The sequence below is a fragment of the Nipponia nippon genome, unplaced genomic scaffold, assembly GCF_047370975.1.
Source record: "Nipponia nippon isolate SJK-2023a ecotype South Korea unplaced genomic scaffold, ASM4737097v1 scaffold_5, whole genome shotgun sequence".
Classification (NCBI taxonomy): domain Eukaryota; kingdom Metazoa; phylum Chordata; class Aves; order Pelecaniformes; family Threskiornithidae; genus Nipponia; species Nipponia nippon.
This window is the reverse complement of record NW_028262369.1, coordinates 31,395,672-31,420,914: the sequence shown is the minus strand read 5'-3', so window position 1 is coordinate 31,420,914 and position 25,243 is coordinate 31,395,672. Positions and strand designations below refer to the sequence as shown.

The following is a 25,243-nucleotide window of genomic DNA, read 5'->3' as shown; positions in this document are numbered from 1 at the left end:
GAATGAATAGAGGTAGAAGGTGAGCAAGAACTCAGATGGAGTGTGGTCTTAAGCAGTATTTGCTTTCTCATTAACTCTGCTAGCTTCCTCTTAATTTCCTGCTCATTTCTATAATTCACTCAGTTCCGTGCCAAAATTTCAAGTCCTTTTGCCTCAACTCTGAGGTAAAAGTAGAACCTATCATAGGACCTTCTTCCTTGTTCTTTGCCTTTTCCTTGTTCTGACCACTCTTCTTCAGCTAAGGAAACCTCAGAAATGAGGGTGGGTAAGTTTTTGGGTCACTGTGTCCTGCATGCTTCCTGGATTTTCAGGTCTGATACCTCAAAGGTCTGACTGTCCACAGTACTAATGCCACATCCAGAAGAAATTGAGCGGCTTTTGCAAAGTCAAAATTTTTCATCCTCCATTTCAGAAGGATATTCTGGAGTCTTTTCAGTCTTGATAAACTGAACAAGGTTCAGTGGTGAGGCCTGGTTTTTTTTTCGTTCATTTGTTTTATAAAATCATTTTCCCCATGCTTGGAAATAGCTCAGATTTCTAGCATATATAGCATATTCTGTCCATATAACTGGTCTCTAAACAGCACCCAACACTGCACTATGCTTTGTTTCACTTAAAAGGACACTGTAAGGTAACACCAGTGATTTTATTTGAACTTCTGTATATTGTTCTGATGTTGGAGGGTGTATTCCTACCAAATCTGATGGAACAGCAAATTACCTAATCAAACCAAAGGAAAGGTCGGAAAACAGGGACTCTTCCGCTCTCGCTAGCTACCCTTTAAGCAAGGAGGAAGAAGCAGAACTGAAGATGGAGGGACATCTTCTCAAGAGGACAATACCCAATATTATGAATAAAATCAAATACCAGTTTATATATTATGGCACACAATGCTAATCACTTGGAATATACATAAGGTTAATTGTGTTCTCTCCTCTGAATCACTGCTGGCAAACAGTATTTCTGTGGCAAGAATGGACTGCCAACAGGGAACAGACAGGTCCTATCTTTAAGGTCTCGGTCAAGCTCCGGATCATCTACATAGAAGGAGCTATCAGTTACACTACCCTCTGTGCCTACTCACCTGGCAGTCACACCCTAGACAAAATTTGAGTCTATTTTGGCATCCCTTGCCAAAATCCTACCAAGCTGTTCAGTTTTAATCCTTCATCTCCTTGCAGGCCACCTCTGTGCAACAAAATAATGGAAGTGATGTTTCAACCACCTGACCACTCCAGAAGGAAAACTAGTAAATATTTTGGCAATATTGCTGATCTAATTTAACGTTTGCTTACAAGACAGTTTGCCTTAGGCATATGCCTGTATACTCAACATAAGCAGTGATTCACTCATGCAATTCAAACCTTTCACTGATGCAACTAGCAGACTGCTGTAAAGCTTTTAAAGCTGTTGACATTATTATTAATTAGGGTTCCTTGCATATCAGAGCAAGTAACCTTTCAGTGATGTCTGGATGATCATGTCTCTGCTTAGAAATATTCTGACAATCCTACAGCTGCTTTCCCATGCTGCTTTGCACGCGCTTCTGACTTGTCAGTCTGCTTACCTATGTGTCTCCATCTCCGAGGTCAGAGTAACTAGATATTGCCTCCCTGTTTTATTGCTGGCAGGCAGTTAAACTGTCTCTTCGCACTCTGATTCTTCTAGGATCAAAGTACTTTGCAAGTACTTTGACCTGGCTGTGGCTAGCTGCATGGCCTGCCTGCTCACTGTGTCTCCAAACCATGTTCTGATCCTGGACCTTACTGCTTCCTTTAGAAGAAGGTGAGAAGTAGAGGAAGTCATGGATCCAGGTACAGAAATAGTAATGTATTGGAAGGAAATCTCATAATAGTGACTGAGCAGGCCTCACCTTTAAAAGAACTAGTCACTATATAAATGCTGTACAGAGTGCACACGAGGAATATCCTGCAAAAATTGGTGGTTTTAATTTTCAGCTTGCTGCTTAGCTACGAAATTCTTTATTATAAAAAAAAACCCTAAATATAATTTAAATAATTATTTATTAAGTCATACAGATATGTCAGGGCTTTCTGACAATCCAAACCTTTATATTACTTCAATTTTTGCCTGGACTGAAGAGGGAGAAGCATTTAAGCTATAGCTGAAGTCTACCCTGATTTCATCTTTCATAAGGCCTTTTTGACCTTTACTATTAACCGTACCTTGCCAGGTGTCCTTGGAATAAGCATCTGAAGAACATCTAATATTGATGTTAAAAATCTGCCAATACAACTTTCAGCTTTGCCCCTAGTTTTTCACTGCATTTTCATTATTTTCCAACTACATAACGATGATTTGGAAGTATTTTGTCACTGTTCTCTTCCAAAACTGCATTTAATTGCTTTCCAGTTTTTCCTTACCTTTCCCTCTTCTGGTATCCAGCCTCGATGCTTATTTACAGATTTTATACAGCATACTACATAAAATCATGTTGCCTCTCTATCTCTAGCACCCACACCAATTCTTTCTTCATTCTTTTACACACCTCAATCTTCATCTGGCCATTTCACCTTCGCCTTTCCTGCCATGTGTCCAAAGTACCATTTTAAAAGCAGCCCTCTCTAGTTCCAATAGATGACCTTCTCTGAGTTTGCTTCCTGTTTCTGAGCTCACTGTATTATCCACAAAAATGCTGCACATATTTTTACTTATACTGGCTCACCAACCTTACACTCACCAATTCAAACGTTTCCTCCACACGCAGCCTTCATGTTAGTGACATATATAGCAAAGGTCAAATGACTTTTTATTTATGTATGCCACCTTCTATCAATCTCTTTTCTGTAACAGTCTAAGTGTCTTCATCTGATTTGTGAGTATTTTATCTCGTGATGACAAGAGATAAAGACATTACCTTAGTTACCCTTCTAGGCTGTTTGCACTAACTATGCTATATAGTATAACTCTATGTTTGATTGAAGAAAGCTCCCTTTAATTGAGAAGACAAACCTGTTTTTCAGCTCAGATCCCAGTGTTTGTAAAACTGGAATTTCAAATGTTTTTCTAAATGTTAAAATGTACCCACAGTCAGATACACATATTCATAGTAGTGATGCCTATATCAAGTAAAAAATCTCATGTCACTAAGAAAATTTGCAGTGACAAATAGAAGCCTAAAGAAATACATTAGTCCAGATGATATTAAGCTGCTATGTTGCTGCTAGGGAGTCAGATTGGGTTGTGGTTGTTTTCAGAGTAGTAGTATATAATGACATTACACTCTAACTTCTTGTAGCAAGAGAGAAGCCTGCCAAGTGTAACAAAACTTTGCCAAACAAAACTAGTCAGCCTGTGTTATGAGAGCTTTGCACAGGTTCAGAAGATGTACAGAAACTAGGCACAAAACAAAAACGAAAACCTTTCAAAAGCCTGACAGTAATTGTGACTCCACTAATTTCTGCTACTAAAAACAGTTGTGAGAAATACACAGAAAAAGATGGAGCCTTTACCATTTTCCCTTTAGTACAAAGGCTTGGTATTGGTCATGAAAGATCCTACTTCAGTAACTTTAGTAACTTCTAGCATCACCAATTCAGCAAAGTAGCAAGTTCAATTACTACAGCATATTCCACACCTACAGTCAAACAAGCTCTCCATTTTTTTTGCCAAACTAAAGTGAATTTATAATTAGTGAGACAGCAGTACCATTGATACTTTGTAAATCCATTTGTGTGTGCCAAAAAACCCCTCAATTTCTTTCGTATTTTGTTTTTCTTCATTGCCCACTGTAACGTAGAACCAGGGCCCCAAATAGAGCATTCATGTATTTTAAAGAAACCATTTATTGATAGGAATCTGTGCATATCTCTCTGCAGTTAACTTGATCTCAATCAAATCATAAAGGCAAAAAGAGACTACAGTCTTATTTTGAAAGAAAGCACAAACTAACCAGAGGACTATTGTTTCTCAGTTTGAGATGAGATATAAACAGGCACAGCCTGGGTGGGGAAGTTGACTAATTCTGTCAGCAGAATGTAACCATATAAAATTCCCTTTGTGATCCAGGAGAAGGAACCTGGACACACCTCTTAAGTACCAGGCAAGAAAATGCAGAAGAGCATTGTTATACCACAACCTCAGTATGCAGCTCAAGTATGTACTTTATACACAAGTCTAATGTCATAGCCTGGAATGGAAAAGAAATATTGAGTTTATAGTACACAATTGGGAGCTTATTCTTAATGTTAGCTATCATCAGCTCATTGAACAGCCCTGGGCATGCTACTTCACTTACTTTCATTATCTCTTTAACTGTATCTATAAAATGGAGGTGATATTGCTATCTACCTGCCAGGGAAACTGGCAGTTTGACTTCAGCAAATTACTACTGTAACATCCAAAGATAATACGTAATCAGATACTGTATCTTTGTCTTTATTTTCCTATTTAATTTGTAATACTTATGGTTAAATATTTCCTGTTTTACTATAGGTTTATCCTGTATGAAAGATGATGGTATTTACATAATCTGCAGATGCTTTTGAAGCAAAAAACCAGTTCAGGCTGAGTTTTCCTGACATATAATTGCACCTTCAGTCTTTTACAGTATATTAACAGTTTGATACTGAGCACACAGTCCCGCCAACTGTACCAATGATGTCATCATCGCTATTCATCAAACACATTTGTTGGGTTCATTTTCAAAATCTGTATGGGAACCTTGAGAGACAGTTTTATTTTGGGCAGAAATAATTTCCTTACCTTTCCTTTATAAATCTTTCAAATAAATGTTACCGTGCATGAGTAAGGAAGTCAGTCTCACATTTCAGAACAGAGCCTGCTGGCATACAACTATTGCTACTATAATCACAGTTGCAGCACTAGGACTTGACCACAACCACAAATAAGAAGAGAGCAGGGAGTATAAAGGAGGTACATTTTCCTTACTTGAGGATACTTAGGTTTTTATAAATCGCTACATTTAATAACTTTCAGGCTATAGCCAAAAAACAAAAGGTCTAAGTAGTTTCTTGTTATTTAAGCCTTCATGGAACTGCTCTTCTTAAGAATTAAGTTCTCCTAGCAAAAAAGTAGCTAATTAAATATACCATGCAATTTCTTACGTGTCTCCTCATTGTCAGTAAAGGCTAGGAAGCACAAGAGTTGGATTTGCGGGACTTAATTGCAGGCAGCTGATGTGAAAGTTACAAACTGTCATTAGTGACTCAGTGTTAGACACATTGTCAGCTCTGGATTAGTTAACAAAGCAATGCTGCCTCAGTATCGATTCCTCCAGCGGATGTTTCATAGCTCTGTCCTCTCCTCAACCCCTAACCCAACAAGGCCATCAAACAGAAGGCCCCACCCATGCAGAGCAGTGCCTGCTGCTGCTGCGGCCCAGCACGAAGGGCCACGCAGCCGCCCCAAAGCGCTCTCAGGCTGTGACGAGCACAGAGAGATCCGGTCAGCAGCCGTGGGGACTCCCAGACCCAAGCAGCTTACAAGAAGAGGAGAAGGGAGTGCCTACGATTTGGATATCGCCTCAGCAGCTACTGCGAACAGGACATCTTGGATGACTTGCATACAGAATTCCCAACAGCTGGAGAAGTAAAGACTAACAGAAGAAAGACTAACAGAAGCCATATCATGCAGATTTTGGAGTTCCTTTCTCCAATCATTACCAATAGCTATTAAGGGGCTATGAGGAAGCATTCCCTATGGATCTGAGACTGTAAACAGCATCTCTTTCTATTACTGCCATCAATAATAATTTGCACTTTTCATTTTTAGATTTCATATTAGTCAGTAACACATGCACATGTATTACCATTACACGCATGTTCTCCAGACACAGACAGCGAAACCCATCACTGAAACATATTTAACTTCCCCCCCCCCCCCAATACCAGCAAATAAGTGTCCAGAGAGGTGCGTCACAATGATCTTAAGCGATGCACTCTGTTCTCTAGGCGCAGTTGTGTTAATACTGGACATATGCCAACACAGTTATTTGAAGAACAGTAAATCAGCACCTGTCTCTCAGTATCAGCTATGAATGAGCTTACACAAATGTGCATGTTTGCCAGCTGGCAAAGCACAGAAAATCCCAGAGCTGCCAAACCAGCACATCTCCATCCACAACAGAAAACGAAACAGATCATTTAACTGTGCTTGAGAAATTATTATTGAAAACAAGACAAAAAGCCCCAAAACATTTCTGTTGCCACCTGCTTTGCCCCTGGGAACCTGCACAATGATACTCAGATCGGCACAGCTTTTCTTCCAGAAGAAAATCAAAGATCCAAAGGACTCCGAACTACAGAAGTCACTGTGCTAAACACAAAATCCAGCCAGGGGGTTATCTCTTACTGCAAGGTCCCACTTGTTACAGCACCAAAGTGCCCTTCTTATTGTTAACGGAATTTGCCACTGTTCTCACTAGTTGTGACGACAACAAAGATTTACCTCAGACATTCAACACATCAGCTGCTCAACAAGAGTTAGAAGAGGCCAAGTTTCCAAACAGATGATAAGTACATTTCAAAATGGACAACTTCACATTAATTTACATTCATTTTTTTGACTGAGTATTCTTTTAGCATCAAGTTTGTTTCAGTGATTTTTGTTCCAGCTTTTTAATAAAGAAACAAATCCTTCACTGTCAGGGTATAATGATAGCTCTGCCATATTTTCCAAAGATTTCTTTCTTCAGCAGAGAAGCTGGCTGACCAAACCAGAGAAAGTGAAACATAGTCTAAGCAAAACTCTCTTTCCCCTGTTTGTTAATTTGCTTCACTCAGTATAGTTTTAGACTTTACTTGTAGTGATGCCAAGTACAACTGTAGGAAAAGTATTACAGAAGTATGATTTTGAAAATTTTCTTAAAATTTTTCAACACCACTACAAAAGGCAAGGCTTTCATTAGATCTCCTACCTGGTGACAGCTTTTGAGTCACTCCCAGTGTTTCCTCAGCTGATAAGGTGATTATAACATGCATATCTTAAGACTTTTAGCCAGAAAATAAATAAATAAAAGTCAGGACTTATTTCAGATAACAAATGTTTGTTTCAGTGATTTTTGTTCCAGTTCTAGCCCTCATTTCTACTTTGTATTTCAAAGCATTCTCATTCTGCTAAACGTAAGACTGCCCTACAAGTCAGACAGGTAATTCTGAATTTTAATGATACTCACACATGAGTGGGGATGAAGTGAGTATTTTGCCCCCGTTGTGCAATCCATAAAGAATAACAACACAGATGAGGTTTTTTAATTCCTATAGTAATGATCTGTTAGAGTAAGGCCTATTTATTACTACTTCTCCCCACAGCCTATGCCCTATAAAAGCCTTGGCTAATTAAGTGACAAGGACTAGGATGACAGCGACTTGGCACCTCAATAACCAAAAAATCATTAGCAAGAGGAAGACAACTGTCTGGTTTAGTGGTTACCATGCAAATCATCTTAGCAGTTAGTAGAAGGGTTCCAAAAGGCTGATACTTCACACATCAGTGTGAGACAAATCAAACTTAGAAGACTTCTACTTTGACTAAGAAAGCACCGGCATCCTCAGGACTTATGCCTCATCCCAGTTCCAGAATGGTGCTTCTTCCTACTCCTGACAAGTATTAAGAGTAGACAGAGACTGATTAGAACCACCTAGCTGATATAAGCCAAGAGCATGAAATGACGTTTCAAAGTCATTCTAGCCTTCTTGGCCAGTTTATATAATACACAGGGTGACTGTATTCCCAAACAATTAGTGGCGTGTTTTAACACTGTAACTTCGCCTAAGAGACCTTACGCCTCAAATACCTTGCTTCTGTCATCTTGAGCAAAGTGAAAGTTTCCTCCACTAGTCAAAAGGGGAAGATTTTCAGCTTAAAATTGAATCCCATTGAAATAAGAAGGGAGACCAAAAGGCACATGTGGACAAGAAGATTTGCTGTCTGTCTTTCCCTCACACAGGGAGGGCAGCAACAACTGCAATGGCTCTATCCCACTGCGTCAGAATGAAAGAAGAAATTTAGAAGAGGAACAACGCACCACACCTGGGTGAGGGAAGACACACACTGCTCAAATGGGTGTCACTTCTCAGTCACAAGATATACTCCCCATGCCTACAAGACCAAATATTAGATCTACGTTACCAATATGTAGAATAAGCCACTTACTCATTCCCTACTCATTCTCCAACCTATGAGGACTTATTCTGCCACTGTATGTCATAAGCAGAGCCTGAAGTATCTTATTTTGCCTGATATAGCAGCACCAATCTCAAGGGGAAAAAACCCAAACACTTCAGTAAAAAAAGAAATAAATTCAATTGTCTAGACCATTAGTTTCCAAAATTGGTGGCCTTAAACTGTTGGTAGCTACAAGTTTCTCAACACCTTGACAAGCTTAATCAAGAACATTCTAAAAAAAACCAGGATGGCTACAAATATCACCAATGAATCAACAGGAGAGGGAAGACAATTTCAGTTGGTGAGGCTGTTCCCACAGCCATTTAACTTTTAAAAATAAGCACAATTCTTATTACAGCTTCTAGCCATTGGGCCTTATTATGCCTTTTTTTCGCTAAAGAGTACCTTCAAACAACTGTTTTCTCATTATAAGACTGTTTATGCACTGTAATGACATCAATTTTTATACACCAAACATGTTAAGACTAAAGTCATTCACCAAATCACTCTTCTAGTTATTGAACCAATTTTTATTGTTTATTTTTCCCTATGTGTTGACACCAAGTGTTACAGTTCTCCAGCGCTAGAAAAATCAAATATCCAATGTTGAAAAGGTGTTTAGTACATACAACTAGACAGTTTCCTACAAATACTTCATAGGGTAACTAAAATAAAATACCTTTTAAGCTATCAAATAGTCCCACAAATATCAAAGATACCGTGTGATCTCATCTCTAATGTTTTACAAAGTTTTTGAAGAACACCTACGTTTGTTCAGGCCCCTGATCAGGCTGCTAATTCCAGAGGCAATCAAAGCGGATCCTTTCCTAGTGCAAACCTTACACTAAATGTTCAAAACAACACATTAGAAAATGAGACAACTTTGAAACTGAAGCAGTAAGGACAAAGAAAAAGCATGAGATAGATTTGAGGTTTCCTGTGAAATTTCACACTATCAGCTGACTTCTACTTCAGTACTGCCTTCAGAATGTTTTTAACCCGAATACCAGAAATACTTCCTTATGAGTTATGCAGAAAGATATTTTTGTTGTACTTCACATTTCTAAATTGACAGCGTTACTATTTTGTTCCTTAAGACAAAATGACAATCGTTCTAAATAGAGAAGGTATGAGGAAAGCATATATAGATGATGGAAAGCAAATCTTCCAGGTGCTTTCTCACTTCCTCAGTAGATTTTTACCATCCCTCTGCCAAGAGTTTCTGCCCTCCCAGCTCAACCAGATGAAGGGGCTGTTCATGCACATCATCTTCACAGGAAGTCAGAGTAGCCTAATCTACTGCTGGAGGTTTTTTAGTCCAGTGTGGCTTATGACGCAACCACTCCTCTCTTGCTCAATAAAATTGATTCTTTAGAGATACCTGGGAGACAGTATCTTCCATTGCAGTAGTCTCTACTATCAGCTTTAAAGAATAGGTTAAGGAGATGTCCATGAAGAACGACAGATAAAGCTACTTTTGACCTGGGACAAAAGGATGAAGAGCAAGATGACATGAAATTTTTTCCAACCCTATGCTTTTGACTCCACAAATCTATAAAGCAAAGAAAAACACAAAAAGATGTACAGTGTGGTAGAAAGGCCTAAACAGTCATAAAAATGCCAAAGCTTGACGTAAGCAAAACTTGCAGAAAGCAATTATGCCTACTGGGCAAGAATTAGTTTCCAGGACAAAAAATAAGTGCAATTATCTCCAGTACACTACTAATGACAAGAGGAAAACTCCTGTTACTGCATTGTAAGTCTGGGGACGCAATACAAGTTCGGCTACCATAAAGAAAAACACCTACACACAATTAATCTTCCTATCGTCCTCCACATAAAAACTACACAAGCATTCTGCCCAATTAAGTGATTTTATGGAGATATTAATGTCACCCTGAAGAATATAATGTTGGCCTAAAGTCTGGTGACAAAGCAATGAAACTGTTCAAAAGCAAAAGCCAGAGATGTCCTAAGAGCCAAATTCATCTCTTAAATTGGTATTAACAAAGAAATGAATGTTTTCCTGTTGTCAGTGTTCAAATTGAGAGTTTTGAAATAATAATCAAAGAGTATGTTAGGATTAAGAAAAGTTTGCCTCCAGTCGGAATGCCCAGAATCTCCTTGATTTATGCCGACATTTAACCCCTTTCTCGTTAAAAGAATTCAGGGGGAAGGTATCAGTTTGACAGTCCTGAAGACTGACACCCCATTTATGTGGCGAACAGGTGCACACAGAGGAGACAGTGAGAACTTGCTTGTAGAGTCCTGGGAGTGTGCTGGGGCCTTGTCCTGCAAGAGGGAGATCCATACCTGTTCTATTCTTGGCCATCCTGCAAAGACTGGCAATAATGCACAGACTCGCATTTAGATTTAAAACACACTGACAGTTCAAATATTGCAGTGCCTGCTTATCTGCCAAAATCCAACTTTATTAATAAAGATTCCAGTTCTGGAAAGTGCTGTCTGGAAACTCTGAGCCACTGGTTTCCAACACCTTCTCCAGTGGGATTGTGCTGAGCATGGGCTGCAAACCAAGCAGCAGCTCCCTTGCCTTGAATGCAGATTCTCTTGCCATTTTTTCTGCACCTTTTCCATGTCCTTTTTGCAGTCATCCTTTTAATCTGAACTGGCATTCCCTTCTCTGCATGCTCATTTATAAAACTACTCAAATATCTTCTTCCCTCCTTCCACACATTCACAGACATTTTACTCTTGGAAGAAGGCCTCCGTTGACATGATATATCACTAAATGCCACAGGAAAACTGAACCCTCTGTCAGTAATGAGTTGCTAGTAGAGTCAATAAGCAAATAGACAGGACCAGCTGTAGAAACAACTCAAACTGGGAAGGTCTAGCTATAAAAGGCTAGTTAAAAAATATAATAATAATAAAATATGGCCTGGGTACACCAAAGGAGGTTCTAGAATCTTCCGTAATGGAAGTTTAAAGGACAGGCCGAAAATAGCTGCCAAGACCAGATCACATATACTTGAGCCTGGCTCAGCTAAGGATACTGTAGTAGTTCTCATAACATCCCTTCCCAGCTTTACATTAATTTTAAAATTAGGTGATAAGATTTATTAAGGTAATCGTATAAATGTTTTACAATAGCGATATACGTACATGAACACACAGACTTCTGTAAGACATCTGACTTCATGCCACAACCCGCTACAACTACATTAAAGCCTGGCTAATGATAGCTCAAGGTACAGTTCTACATGACAAAGCAGCATAAGATAGGGAAGTCTTTTACTGAGGAACTCTGAGAAACTGAGCTAGGCCTCCTGTTACTCAATATTCTGCGTTCACTTCCAGCTCACTGATCGAAATTGCCACTCAGAAAAATCTGAAACTTCTAAGTTTATAGCATTGCCCTGTTCTCATTATTTCACTAAATAGTGAAGGCCACTTTGTATCTTAGGTCCATCTGAGCAAAAACTAACATACCCAAATGAAAAACTTCACTACAAACAAGGACTGAAGGCTACAGGAGACCCACACCCATTAAACATAAGGTACTAATGTGCTATGATAGCAACAACTGGTGTGCGTTACAAAAGAGTATGACACAAAGCAAAAGGATAGTTTTTACATGTCATTGTTAAGAACAAAACTAGGACCTTCTGAGTTGGGATGTCCACTTTAAAAAGAGAAAGATGTTGGAAAAGATGTTGGAAAGACTTAAACCTATATTGCAAGAACTAGGTCATTCCCAGAGTCGGGGTGGGACAGGAAAGAGACAGAAATTGAGACTACTTAACACACCGAAAGGGTCAAAACCTAACTTGATAGCGTACATCAAGTTTTATAGGGAGGAAAGAACAGGTACTGAAAAGATGCTGGCCCAGCCAAAACAATACAAAGAACAACCAGGTGGACTAGCAGGTCCAGAGACTTCAAGTTAGGTACAAATCTACAACAGGGAGATAAAACACTGAGCACTGGAATGCATGGTACCGTTTTTGAGGTCTTCAGTTCAGAACTGAATTAAAAAAACATGGGGGGGGGGGGGGGGGGGAAGAAGAGGGGCAAAAAGCAGTGTTGTATATGGTGCCAATATATGCTGTAGACAAAATACCAGTTACCAGTAAAATATAATGACCTTTGATTATGTGGCAGTGTGTGTGGAGATGATCTAATAACCCTTCCAAACCTTAATTGTTTGAGAAGCCCATTATGCCTTTATTTTTAAGCATATAGTTTAACCATGAGACATGGCAAAGTATAACACGAAAATAGATATTCATGCTAACCAAGACAGATACTTTTTTTTCTTGGGTCAACTGTGTGACGTCCTATGAGTTAGTCCCTCACTTACTGTATTGTACAGTTCTTACCCTCACTGTTTATTCTAGTTAGCAAGTTCTATCAAACCTAGGTCAGAGGCCAAAAGAAGAAAGTGACTACTGTTTAACATCAAACATTTCTGCACTGGACTCCTCAAGGCCTGCAAAGTTGTAGATAAACAGAGAGAGAGATGTTAATCAAGCAGAATGGTCATCAAGTCATAAAGCACAACAAAAGACAGCTCTCAATGAGTCACTTTGGGAAAGCCAGATCAGGAGTTCTCTCTCAGATCTACCACAGTCAGACGTTCCAGAGATCAAGTCCACCAGCATGACAATGTGCCCGAGACACATAGTATCATAAATGATACAAAACATAAAGGATACTAGATACTGTACATTAGAGGTAACGGAACTACTGGTTTTATCCTAAGTACATTACAAGTATTTGATAAAAAAGAATTATATGTAAGTGTTTTTTCACACTACCCCTAAGCACAACTCCACATCAGCCCTGTTTCTCCTTTCACATTAGACAGCTGTATGCTGCTTATCTTTAGGGCACCTTGAAGACATTAAATAAATACAAGAAACAGGATCTTAGCCTCAGGCACAAGGTATGTATTTAGACAGGTGCACCTTCCCCGATCAGTCAGCACTTTTGAAACTCAGAGCACATAAATCTGACCATACAAAATCAAGACTAACAACTAATTGCTGAATTGAGGACCATCATTCCATTCAAATAGGAGGTCTTACAGCTTGTCTTTGCCCATCCACCATTAAACAAGTATTTCATTAACTGATTTTTTTTAAGGTATTATGCACCTTTTTCACTGCTCACATTAATAACCTTCCCAGGTGTATGCTTAAGATACTGACATATTGCTTAGAGTATTTCATAAGATGGATTTTTTTTCCTCTGATGACTAATTTCTAATAGTAAATCTCTTGACTCCTACAAGGTTAAAAGCACAGTTCGAAGTGGTCAACACTGTGGTCTTGTTGACTTGAGTTCTGTCTTCAAATTTGATCTCTGCCTGTCCCAAAGATAATCTTTGGAAGGCTGCACTAGCTTTAGCAGTTTTGTCAGAGCATGTTCCCTGACAAATAGAAATTATTTTTCTCCCTGTTATACATATGTCAACTTTCTAGCTATTGGGGAGGGGGGAGCTTTCAAGTTAAGCCCATCATTACAATAGCAGTGAACTGTCCCTGCACTACAGACCTAATCAGAGTGACCCGAACATATATTGTTTTCCTCCTCTTGAATTATCTTCTGAGAGCACTGGTAATTAGATGGCTAGGCACAGAAGAACTGTCTGCAGTGAAACAGCTATTTTAGCATCCAGAACTGCCCAAGACAAAACCATGAATTCTTCCTCGGATATCAAAAGACTTCATCATTACTCAACAGTCAAAACCCTCAAATTCCCCAGTGACCACACCTGTACAGCAACACAACCTTCCCAACATGCAAACACACAGGACACTGAAGTTGCGCAATTCTATGTTGGATCAATGATCCCTGTTTTCATGTATATGTGAATTATAAAGTGCAAAAAGTCCATTTTTAACATTCAGCCAAAGTGTCGAAGCATTTCCAGTCTCTCTCAAAAGTTCAGCTACAGAATGCAGAACCAACAAGAACACCCGAAGGAACTTGACAGCAACTTGAATATTTAGTACTGGCTTTGAACCTGAAGGTATATTTTAATAGAAAAAGATCCTGGATTTTAGTCCAACTGCTGTTTCAACATGCACATTTTATAATGAATAGTATTATTTCCAAATATGGTTTTTAGTTTCAGTATGATGCTTATCTCCCCCACAATTACTTATAGCTCCATCAGCCCTTACTGGTCTTACCAGCTATGAATTTAAAGGTTTGGGATCGTGGCTGGGCATTGTTCATTTACATAAAGAGTCTGCCTAGCTCGGTCTTAAAAGCAAACCTCAGTGTGCCGCACTTGCTGTTGAAAATTAGAACGGGCACTAGTCAGTCAGCTGCTTCAAACGAGATTGCTAATAGTTTGACAAAGTTCAGTTTTTCTAAACTGGTTTCTGTAATACTTAGTATTCAGGTGAATGTGAATTTGAAGTGTTATAGTGATGGCTAACAAAATCAAAATGCTAGTTTAGTACTTTATACTGAATAAACCACAAAGTTTAATTTGTGTATGAATAAAGGTACACTACAAGTGCTAAAAGATCATTCATAGCACATAAGACCATTAATATATACACTGAAGCTGAAACACACTCCTATTCCCAGGTTAAGAGAAGATTTCTATCCACTGTGAAAGACTATATTTAAAAAGAGTTTCCACAGAAAAGGATGGAGGGGAAAAAATCACTGAAAACAATTGTCAGTTGACCCTCAAAACAGTCCGAACGTTCTTTGCTAAATCACTTGAGTGAACCCAATGTATGATACTCACAAAACAATAGACATACAAAATCGAAAAAGCTCTGGTGACATGGGTTTTTTTGAGACACCTCTGTTAATTTAAACGGAAGGCTTTATTGCTCTTGTAAAGTTACTTACGCAGTAAGTCTAGAACTATCCTAGATTCTTCTGAGCTCAATCATTTAGCTGGAAGCCTGCAGATCAGACTGAACTTTAACTGTGTGAAACCATGAGGCTCTCCTTCCTGGAAGCACATCAAGGTTCTTGCATGAAATCTGATCATCAGCACAGTAGGATTAATGACAGAGGTGGTCAGGCTGATAAACTAGCAGAACAGAAACCTGCCTAAATGAGTATGGAACTGCATCTAATATAAGGTTGTAATGCATTCTCACCCCTTTGTGCCAAAACTGAAGCGAGACCTTGTTTGAAACCGATGTGAAAGAAAAGGCTTTAATCACTCATTGTCTCCCTGCAGGAGGTCTGCAGTCGTTTCTGGGAAAACAGACACTAGATACTCAGACTACTACCATCGCTCTCAGAGTAATGCCACTGATTGCAGACTGACACTGCGTGATGTCTAGTTCAGCTTACTGAAAGGGGGAATGGCAGGAGAAAGTTTTTAAAGAGTTAGCAGACTTAATTATGCACAGGAAGGTAAATTGGATATCAAGGATTTCTCTCAGTCAACGTAAGTTCTCAAACAGATGTTTACCTCTGTATGCCACTACCTGACTAAGCCAACTGCTCTCTTAAAATAAGATATTCTTAATAAATCAATTACTATGAGTGCTGGAAATTTACCTTTTAGCCACTTTTTTCCCCTGACCTACTTGCGTTTCCTAACAATCAATAACACCGTACCTTTCTGCTGGATATGCAAGCACCTTGCCTCAGGTCGCTTCTCCATGATGTTCCTCACCAATGCATGGTAGAATATTATAGCTATTTCACCCAGTAAGTCTGTTCACTAAGTATGTAGCTATTTGACTACAAAGCTTTTTGAAGGCCCAACATGAATATGATTGCCAATACCACTACAGTATAAATTCATAATCTAAGCACCGGAAAATTTAAGTACTGAAGAGGGCAAAATCCTGAATTTACAGAATAGGAAAAGACAATGTCTAATCAGCAACATGGAGATAAACCTAAGACAAAACTACTCCAAATCATGAATTCTGAAGTTCACACAAACAAACCAAGGTCTGTTATTCCCCTGTTACTTAGAGATGACCCAAGTCTATTGGTACCCTTACACACTTCACAGCAGCTTCGCCATACAAGCTGTAAAGATGAGTTCCAGTGGCACACAGAACTGTAAAAATCAGTTCATTCCACGTTAAGAAATGTCTGGATACAAAGACAGTTGCTACAAAATGCATTACAGAAAGTTTTCCAAACAGGAAAATTAGAAGAAAAAACAGACAAAAAGCCAAAAACAAAACCTTGTTTTCAGTTGGTATACAAGCTGGCTTTAGAAAGGGCTGATCTGTACCAAGTCTCCTACACACCCCAAATAAAATTCTTCATATCCATCCATTTGAAAGAATTAAAAACTTGTGTTAGTGGAAATTAAATTTCATATATCTAGCTAAACAGAACAACTTCTGTGGAGTGACTTGCTTTTACACAAGAGGAGAGGTATATATGGAGATCTGAACACTTTGGGTATTAAAGCAACATAAAAATAATTTTCATTTTCTAAGTCACATAGCTATTCACAGAATAAAGCTGGATAAGAGAGTTTTGGGTTTAACCTCTTAAAGAAAAGACCACATGAAGTGTCATGGAATGGGCATAATATATTGTAAGATAAGGTTCTCTGGCATTTCACTGGAATGGAAATAATTTAGAGGGTGGCTTCGTTTAAAGTCAGGAACTAGGACAAGGAAACAAATTATTTTTGCAATGCCTGAAAGCCTGGAAGTCAACTCAATGTCCTACTCCTCTACGATAAACCTTACCAGAACAGTCAGAACAGCAGAAATATCACCAGCACTATAAAACTGGGGTTGCCTGTATGGTTTCACAAATTGCTTTCCAAAGATCTTATCCACTTCCCAGATTCGTAGCAGCAAGTCACTGACAAGATCAGATTTTCTCATTCATACTATTTACTTCAAACCAATCTCTGATTATTTGAATTAGAGGCATAGCATAACAAGCAGCAAAGGAAACAGAGAAGAGCAGCTAATTGTATTGTAACTTCAGTGCAATAAATTCTGTGGTTTCAAATTCAATAATCATGTGTAGATCTCCTAACACATGCATCTAGTGTTGGGAGGCAAAGACTACCAAAGGAAAGAGTATAACCCCACAGAACTAATCAACTAGCTAAATTAAAGACCTTCACACTTACCTATGAGAGAACCAATGGCCATTGGTGTTTAATACACTACATGAATGCAAAAATACATGGCAGAGACCAAAAGATAAACCAATTTTTTTAGCTTTTACTGTTTCTCCCAAATAGCCTCTGCAACTCCCCAAATAAATTACAAGTGATAAAAAGCAGCTGGAAGAGTGACAGAGGACATATTTGAGACCTGCAAGTTCTTCATCACTCACTCATCCCGAGTAAAGCAAATACAAGAACAAACAGTTGACTTCAGTGAAAAGTACTTCTGCTGATACCCTCGTGCAATCTCGGCACCAAACATGAAGCAATCAACATGGAGAGAGGAAAGAACTAAACACACACCTTGAACACCTCAGAGAAGAAACCAGAGCCAATTTTCTCACATGTGAAGTCATCAAGACGAGTAAGTCTGGAAAAGGCACTTATCAGGGCTCTGTACGAAGAGGTACAAACTCTTCCTATCTGGGATACAGTCCCTTCTCCTCCAGCACCGCCATCAAAGTCCTCGGCGCGCTCCAAGCGTGGTGGAAATCCTGCTATTGAATTCCGCTTACTTCGGTCCATCTTGAAAGCAAGGTTTTATTTTGCTAAGGGAGAACTTCTCACATCTTAAGTAATTTGCTGTCTTCTCTACTCTTGTTGGATCCTAAAATAGAAGAAATTGAGATTACCATTATTATAAACCTATCTAATAAGTTTGCTAGGACTCCAACACAGCTTACACCAGTTTAAGGGAATAAGAAAAAAAAGCAGAAGATATCCAACTAGGAGCATGAAAAAACAAAGAAAAAAAACCCCACCACAACCAACCACACAGCATCATCAGTAAAGACAGACAATCTAATGAACTTTTCCTTTAGATTCCTGGAAATACCCTATGCTCTGGCTATTATGCAATGAATAGGTTTGGAACTCAAAATTTAACTGGTGACAAACAACTTTCATTCTTCCCCCCACCCCTTTCTTTTTTACTTAAGTTCTGGTTGCTAAAGCAAGCAACTAAGCAGGAGGAAACCCACAAAATGTAACATTCTATTCTACTTCAGTAGCAGTTGGTGACCAAGCTACTGCTATTGCAAGAAACCATTTCACATTAGGGACTGAACAAAGGATCCCTAACTATAAAAAACACATCAACTTTTAGCTGACATAAGGAAAATTATTAGCTGTCAGTAACAGTAGCTGGAGCACCAAAACCTTTGTTTTTAAAGCTTCCACATATGAACGTTCCAAGACCAGTTCCTTAAGTGGTAGGAACGCAAGTTTATATCCACTAAAGATCTAGCCCCCAAATTTATAAAAACATCAACAATCCTGCTACAAAAACAAAGTATTCGTATAAGAAACTGCCAGAACTACTCTCCCCACAAACACACTTTTTAAAAGCTATATTAATTTCAGTTGAACTCAAAACACAGGAAACAAGCTCCATTTGCGAAGTAAGAGAAGAGAAAAGGAAAAAAAAGAAAAAGGAGGGGAGAACAACAGTAAGGGAGGTTTTTTTTCTTTTTAAGAGGATGATGAAGTAATCAAGATGACTCTGGAGCCCATCAAATTCAGCTTGGACTGGCAAACCTGACAGGTGGCCTACTTTTTTTTTTCTTTAAACCTTAGACTCAGGAGGTTATTCCTCTTTTCCACACTTAACTGTTCATTTACAGCAATTTGCTGAACCCCTACAAAACCTTAACAAAGTGAGCAGTCACAAAGAGGATAGATTTCTCTTTCTCCCTCATTTTTTTTCCTGATCATGAATGAAAAACTGGAGGGAGGGGAAGGAAACAGTAAAATTAAAAAAAAAGTGGATAAAATAGTTTACAAAGCAGGGAGCAGGCCAGGCAATTATACTTCTATTTACACAGATGTACAGAACCTGAACAATACACTAAATTTGAAGAGCATCTCAAAAACAGAGGCATACCAGCTGTCCTCTGAATATATAGCAGTGCTGCTATGCCCATGTTTTGTATGCAGTGTATCTTTCAGAGATGCTCTGTGCCAACACATCAGAAAAACACAGTCCTTCCCTGCCTTCAGAAGTAAGCTCTGTTGAACTGCATAGAATTAATTTGAGGTTGTCCCCTCCAAAAAAGAAAAAAAAAAACAAGAACAAAAAAAGCCTTCGTATTTTTAAGGGTGTTGATTTCAAATATCTTAACACTTACCTCTCTAAATGGGAGTTGGTGGGTATAAGAGAGTCTTACCAGGGCCTGATTAAGAAAATCTAATCTCTATCAAATCCCATGTCGTGGTATTCCTACAGAATTTTATATGCAGACTCCCACATTCATGAGCCTACTGCACTTTTCAGATGATAGTACTACATAGTCTAATGTTACGGTGTGGCCGACTGCCACACAGAAGATCAGGATCCAATTTCTGACCTCATATTCTTGCCCCATGAGCCTTGAGGGTCTGGAAATGGTACAGAAGCACCATGGGAAGATAAAGCCTGTTAAATGTCCCCAGCTGAGAAAAAAATAGCCCAGAGAACCTCCTCAGCTCTAGAGAAGATGCCCAGGAATTTCCAAGGCACGCTTAAATAATTTCTTTTGGTTGGAAAGGGACAAACTATCATTTGGTTACTTTTCAAGGAGATAAAGAAAGAACTGTCTATGGAAGGAGGACAGACAGGAAACTATGGTGCTAACAATTCATTTTCTGGAACAGGAGATGCAAGTATCTTTGGAGACTGACCAGAAAACCTGCTGTAATTGAAGAAACAATTTTTTTAGAACTTATTTGCATCAGAGTAGTACCCACATGCACTAGACACTTTCCAAGGAAGGGAGCAAGCATTTGCCCCAGAAATGCAGAATCTGACACTCCAGTATCACAGTAACGCCATATGAGATGGACCCTGGAGCTTGTAGACACCCCTGCTAAATCTAGTGAAACAACACAGCCACACTGCAGCCCAGCAAACTAAAGCAACCTGTAAATCAGGACTATTAGTTTAAGTTCTCAGGCAAAGCAAGATATATGCAAAAACGAAATAGGGAAGATTGCTGTTTTCTTAACTGGAGGAAGATACCAAGTTAGGTAAGCAACCTTAAACAGGAGGAAAGGCCTAACTCTGTCTTAAGCATCCAGATACCATTACCAAAAGATCAGCTCTCCACATAGTCTCTCAATCTATTTAAAAAAAAAAACAAAAAAAAACACCAAAAAAAACCCCACACCAAACCAAAAAAACTCCCTCACACATACACGTCCTTCTGATTGAAATCACATGGTGAACTTTGCAAAACTCTATACAAATCCCACAATGAAAGAAGAGATTCAAAGTACTTCACACAACATAAACCCTAAAAGGTGTGGCCATCTGGATTCCCAAGTAACCCATTCCTTCATTTTTGCCTGTTAGAGTTTGCCTTCTTTCCAGACAGCTACAAGAAATCCTTGGAAATTATTAGGATAGAGCTCCATTTGTCTAGTTTTCTGCCCAGGATTGCATACACAGAATTAGAGGAAAATTTCAAGTGGGCACAATTCCAAGTAGGCCTCCTGTCATTTTGGCCAATTACACTAATGATCACATTCTCAATGAAATCAACCAAGGTTTAATTGACTGTCAAGTCAGTCTGAGGTACTTTAATTTACTACCTGGTATGGTTAATTAAAGTGCACTGAACAGAATCCGAGACTATCCTGCAAATCCTGCAAACAACTGAAAGGTTGTTGGGTGGTTTTTTTTCATATTAAAGTTCAGCTTAAAAACTCTTAAGCTGTGCTCAACAGCCGTTAAAAAAAAAAAAAGGCACTAAACACTCTAAAAACCATTTCCCAATAAATTCTCAGCTTTCAGACGAATTTTTCTGACATCCTTATACAAGAAAAATGCACCCCACTCTGCCAAGACAAAAATCACTTAGAAATACACCTCTCAAAATGTATACCTGCCCTACTCATCCATTTATTACATTACTGAATAGCACAACTTCAAAATGTTTCATGCCCTACCACGTTTTAACTTCTTGGTTTAAAAAACAAACCTTGAAGAAAAAAAATTATCCATGTTAATATATTAAGATCAGTTTCTCCACTGTATGAACGCATTGATTTTTTTAATTTTAGAAATTACTATAAATACAAATATTATCAGCATTTATTTGGTTAATTAGACATTTGGCTTTCAAAACCAATGCCTAAGCCTGCAAATATTTAAAGATGGAAACCCCACAATAGCACATCAAATTATACCCCACACATCAATGTAAAACTAACAGGTGACATATATTAGCCAGTACTTAACATTTTGTACTTCATGGACACAAAAATGGGTAAGGCTTCTCAACTTTAGTAGCATCTCTTTAATGCCTCAGGGTATAAAACAAGATCCTTCCAAAAAACATTTCAATTCATCACTAAGACTTTTTCTGTCCCCAGTATCTTTAGAACATGTGCATATTTGCACTCAAATGTCAAACTCACAGTTTCCTAAAAGATGGCCTTAACAACAACAACCATTTTTAGACACAGAAGACTGTCGCTAGGCATTCAGCCTGGAGAGCAATAAATCTGGTGGATGCATGTTATTAATTTGAAAAGGTTTTCTGAAGAACAAAATGCCAAAGCTTTGACATAAGTCATTTGCCAAGAGTTAACTATTTAAACTCATAGTCTGAGGTAGCTTCAAAACCCAGCACTACAAAAACATGAAGGAATTATGCTGGCAAGTGTCACTCAACAAAATAATAACGGGGGGGGGGGGGGAAGAATTCACTTCAGAAAAGCTTCAAAGGAATGTAAAGAACAAAATCTTCCAAAGACTGAATTGACTTTGAGGTCATTAGCCCGGGGGGGGGGGGGGGGGGGGGCAGAGTTTGGGAATGAAACACGAGAAATCAAACTAAACAGGTAAAGAGAACCAGGCATTCCACAATTTTGTTCTCAACTGCCATCATCCACTTTCCTAACAGAGGAAAGTTTCTTGGTTTGTCCCTAATTTAGCTTCTTGTCTTTGGCAGAAAGATAATACCAAATACTTACAGACAAGGTAGCTACAAGTACCAGAGCTTGCACTATGTTTGGCCCAGTTCATCCTAAAGCTGAAGTCTTTTTTACTACTTTTATGAGGTTAAGTCTTAGGGTCCAGTTTAAAGTCTTAATTACGACATTACACTCGAATGTGAAAATCCCACCATTTTCTATTTTCATTTAGGTAACATTTTGCTTTAATTTCATCACCCCTGCAGGGGATAATTCCTAGCTCTAGCTAGTACCGTCATAGCATAAGCTTCCCACAACTAGGGCTGACATTCCTCAGAAGAGACCTGCATTAGCCCTACTACACCACTCCAGAAACTGGAAGTCTGCTAAACTGCATCGTGGTTTTATAATGCAAACAAACCTCCACAAGAGGCTAAGCTGAAAAAAACCAGTTCATTTATTTTGTGACTGTAGCCAAGTCTGAAACCAGTAAGAGAGACTAGCCATTAACTTACTGCAGAGCTCAGGATTCAGGGCCAAGGCTGTAGGTTTAAAAATATTTGCATCAAGCATAGGCATAAATTCTGGCACATATTTAGAAGGCAAATAGAACTGGGGGTGGGGGAAGATTAAAAACCCACAAACAAACAGAAAACCACTTGATCCTTATACCCATAGTATAATTGCCAACAGTTTCTAGGGTCCAATTATAATATAAAACTAAACCTCTATAGAAGGACCTTGCAAAAATCCACTCATCTCCTAGCCTGGTTTTAGTCACTCCAAGCCACAGTGCAGACAGACTCTAGCCTAGTTACAGAGCATCGTTAGAGTTAAATAATCACTCAAGCAGACCATGTACAATACACAGCTGCTGCTTCAAATGGATAATTTTAATATATTATGTTTGCCTAACAAAACAGAGCTCAGTAAAGACACTAAGAAGCAGCTCATGCCTTCCAGGTGTCAGCAGGCTGACACTTGCTTAGCTCTTGAGAAAAACAAAGGACATCAAAGCCTTCCGATACCAACAGGTATTGTAACATCTCAATAATCAATCAGTTTCCCCCTCAGCCTCTGTGCCAGGTTTATGACTGAGGGCTGACAGCTCTGTTAGCACTGGGGGGGTTCACAGGAGACAAGAAGCAACTTTTGGTTGTTTCGATGCAGCCAGTGAGACAACCCAGCACAGCACAGGCAAGAAAAAGAGAACAAGAATGCTTGAAAGAGGAGTAAGATAAAGTAAGCGGGCTGATTTTCATACCTGACTGACCTCTCTTGAACAAAATCTTACATTCATACAAATATTGACTGTCTTGTGTGATGATGTATTTTCCTGCTAAAAGTATCATCTCCACAAATATTTAAACACATTCTGTAATCTACCCTTAAAATACAGCTGAAACACCAGTCTGTGTTACTGGTTTCATGTTACCCTGAAACACCCAGTACCATGTTTACTTCAGGTACCAGCTGCACAAGCAGAACAGCAACACAGCCTGGACTAATTTGTTTATGAATTTTTGAAGCCAGAACAGGGCTTCCCAAATCTGTTGTTGTTAAGGTATGGGAGACATTGGAGTCTGCCGGTGTTTACATATCAGTCTGAAGCACCCTGGGTACCAAGGGGAAACATGTAACTCACAGCTTGTGAGCCACAGACAGACCTGGAGTGTTACAAAGCCAGCCTTCAAAGGCAAAGTTATTTCAACTAACTCCGCTCCTGGTTGCAAGAGCTATTACAGTTCTTCAATGCAACCAAGGGGACACTCATATCAAAAAATGGCTTAGCCACTACCAGAAATGTGTTCAACTTAAGAAAAAGCGAGAGCGCCATACGAAAAGAAGCTTACTATTTAAGTCAGAAAGAGGACTTGGCAACAGACAACAGATGGAGCCAGTGTGATACAGTTGCCAATTATTCGATGTACTTACTGATAAATACACAACTTCAAATGAACACATTAGGGAACTAATAAGCAGGAAAATGGCTTAAAAAATTTTTATGAACACTGACCATATTTTGATCTTGCCTAGAGGAGCACTTATTTTTGTTCCAGGCTGCAAGGATACAATAAAAAGCTTTGCCACTGTGCAAATGCATGGTTCTCGGCTATAGGAAGAATACAGAAAGGGAACCTATGATGCAAGTGAACCACAAGCTTCATTCTTTTCTGCAGCAGACACAGAAGCAACAGTCCCCTCCTTTAACCCTCCGTTTCTTTCATGAATTTGTGAAGTCATTTGCATGAAGAATTACAATGGCAAAAGCACGAATGTATAGAATTGGAGGGTATAACTAGGTTACAGGAGTCCTCTACCACCAGGAACACCTCATCGGGACCAATTTTCTCCTTCCACAGTCACAAAAATATTAAGTACTGAAGTAAGGATTGCTCAGTCCCTATCTCCTGCTCCGCTTCTACTGCCAGCTGTTCATCCTAACAAAACAGCACAAAACAAGTTCAAAGCAAAAACCGTAGGAGAGCAGGTACAGGGAACACACCCCTTTGCCTTCAGTTCAAGCCACTCATGTTTTGCATGCAAGTTTTACAAGAAGACAAACCAAAATGGACAACGGAATTACACAGCCATGTCTACAGCTGTACAGCATACTTCTGCAAGAGTCAGAAAATGACATTTTTATTGGCCTATCAGGATATGGTATGCAACAATAATTTCCAAAGATGATGACTAAAGGGAAAGGTTTATGGCTAGTCCACTGGGCATATGAGTTTCTCATAAGAAAATCTTATCTTAGGTTGTAAATTCCACTGCCTAATTAAGTCCCTAGAACTCTAAGTCTGTTGATTTTGCAGACAATAAAATATACTAGAACTCTGATCTCTACGAAAAAAAAAAAAATAATTTCAGTTGAAGCATAAAGGCTTCTCATAAATTATCCTAAATATTAACCGTAAGACTTTTTTTAGATGGGACAAACAGAAAAGTATAAACTTAAATAAAATTCCATTCAGTACTCTTTAAAATTTAGCTTTCAACTATCAAGGTACCACCTATCAGACTACCCAAGTGGAAAGCCCCCCGTGCTTAAAGCAAATACAGTTCCCACCCTCAAAGGAATGCAACATTAAGAGT

The 25,243-nt window shown here is 38.9% G+C and overlaps 1 protein-coding gene across 2 annotated transcripts in view; it reads right to left on the bottom strand.

The window, feature by feature from the left end:
* TESK2 (testis associated actin remodelling kinase 2) overlaps positions 1-25,243 on the bottom strand; it is an 81,059-nt gene that overhangs the window by 54,981 nt on the left and 835 nt on the right. The window contains exon 2 of one of the 2 annotated variants that reach the window (XM_087730817.1): positions 17,555-17,858. In XM_087730817.1, the coding sequence (XP_087586943.1) occupies positions 17,555-17,776 (222 nt within the window). In that variant the 5' untranslated portion in view covers positions 17,777-17,858. Of the gene's footprint in view, positions 1-17,554; positions 17,859-25,243 lie in introns of those variants that run through there. The other variant, XM_087730818.1, reaches the window with a different exon arrangement.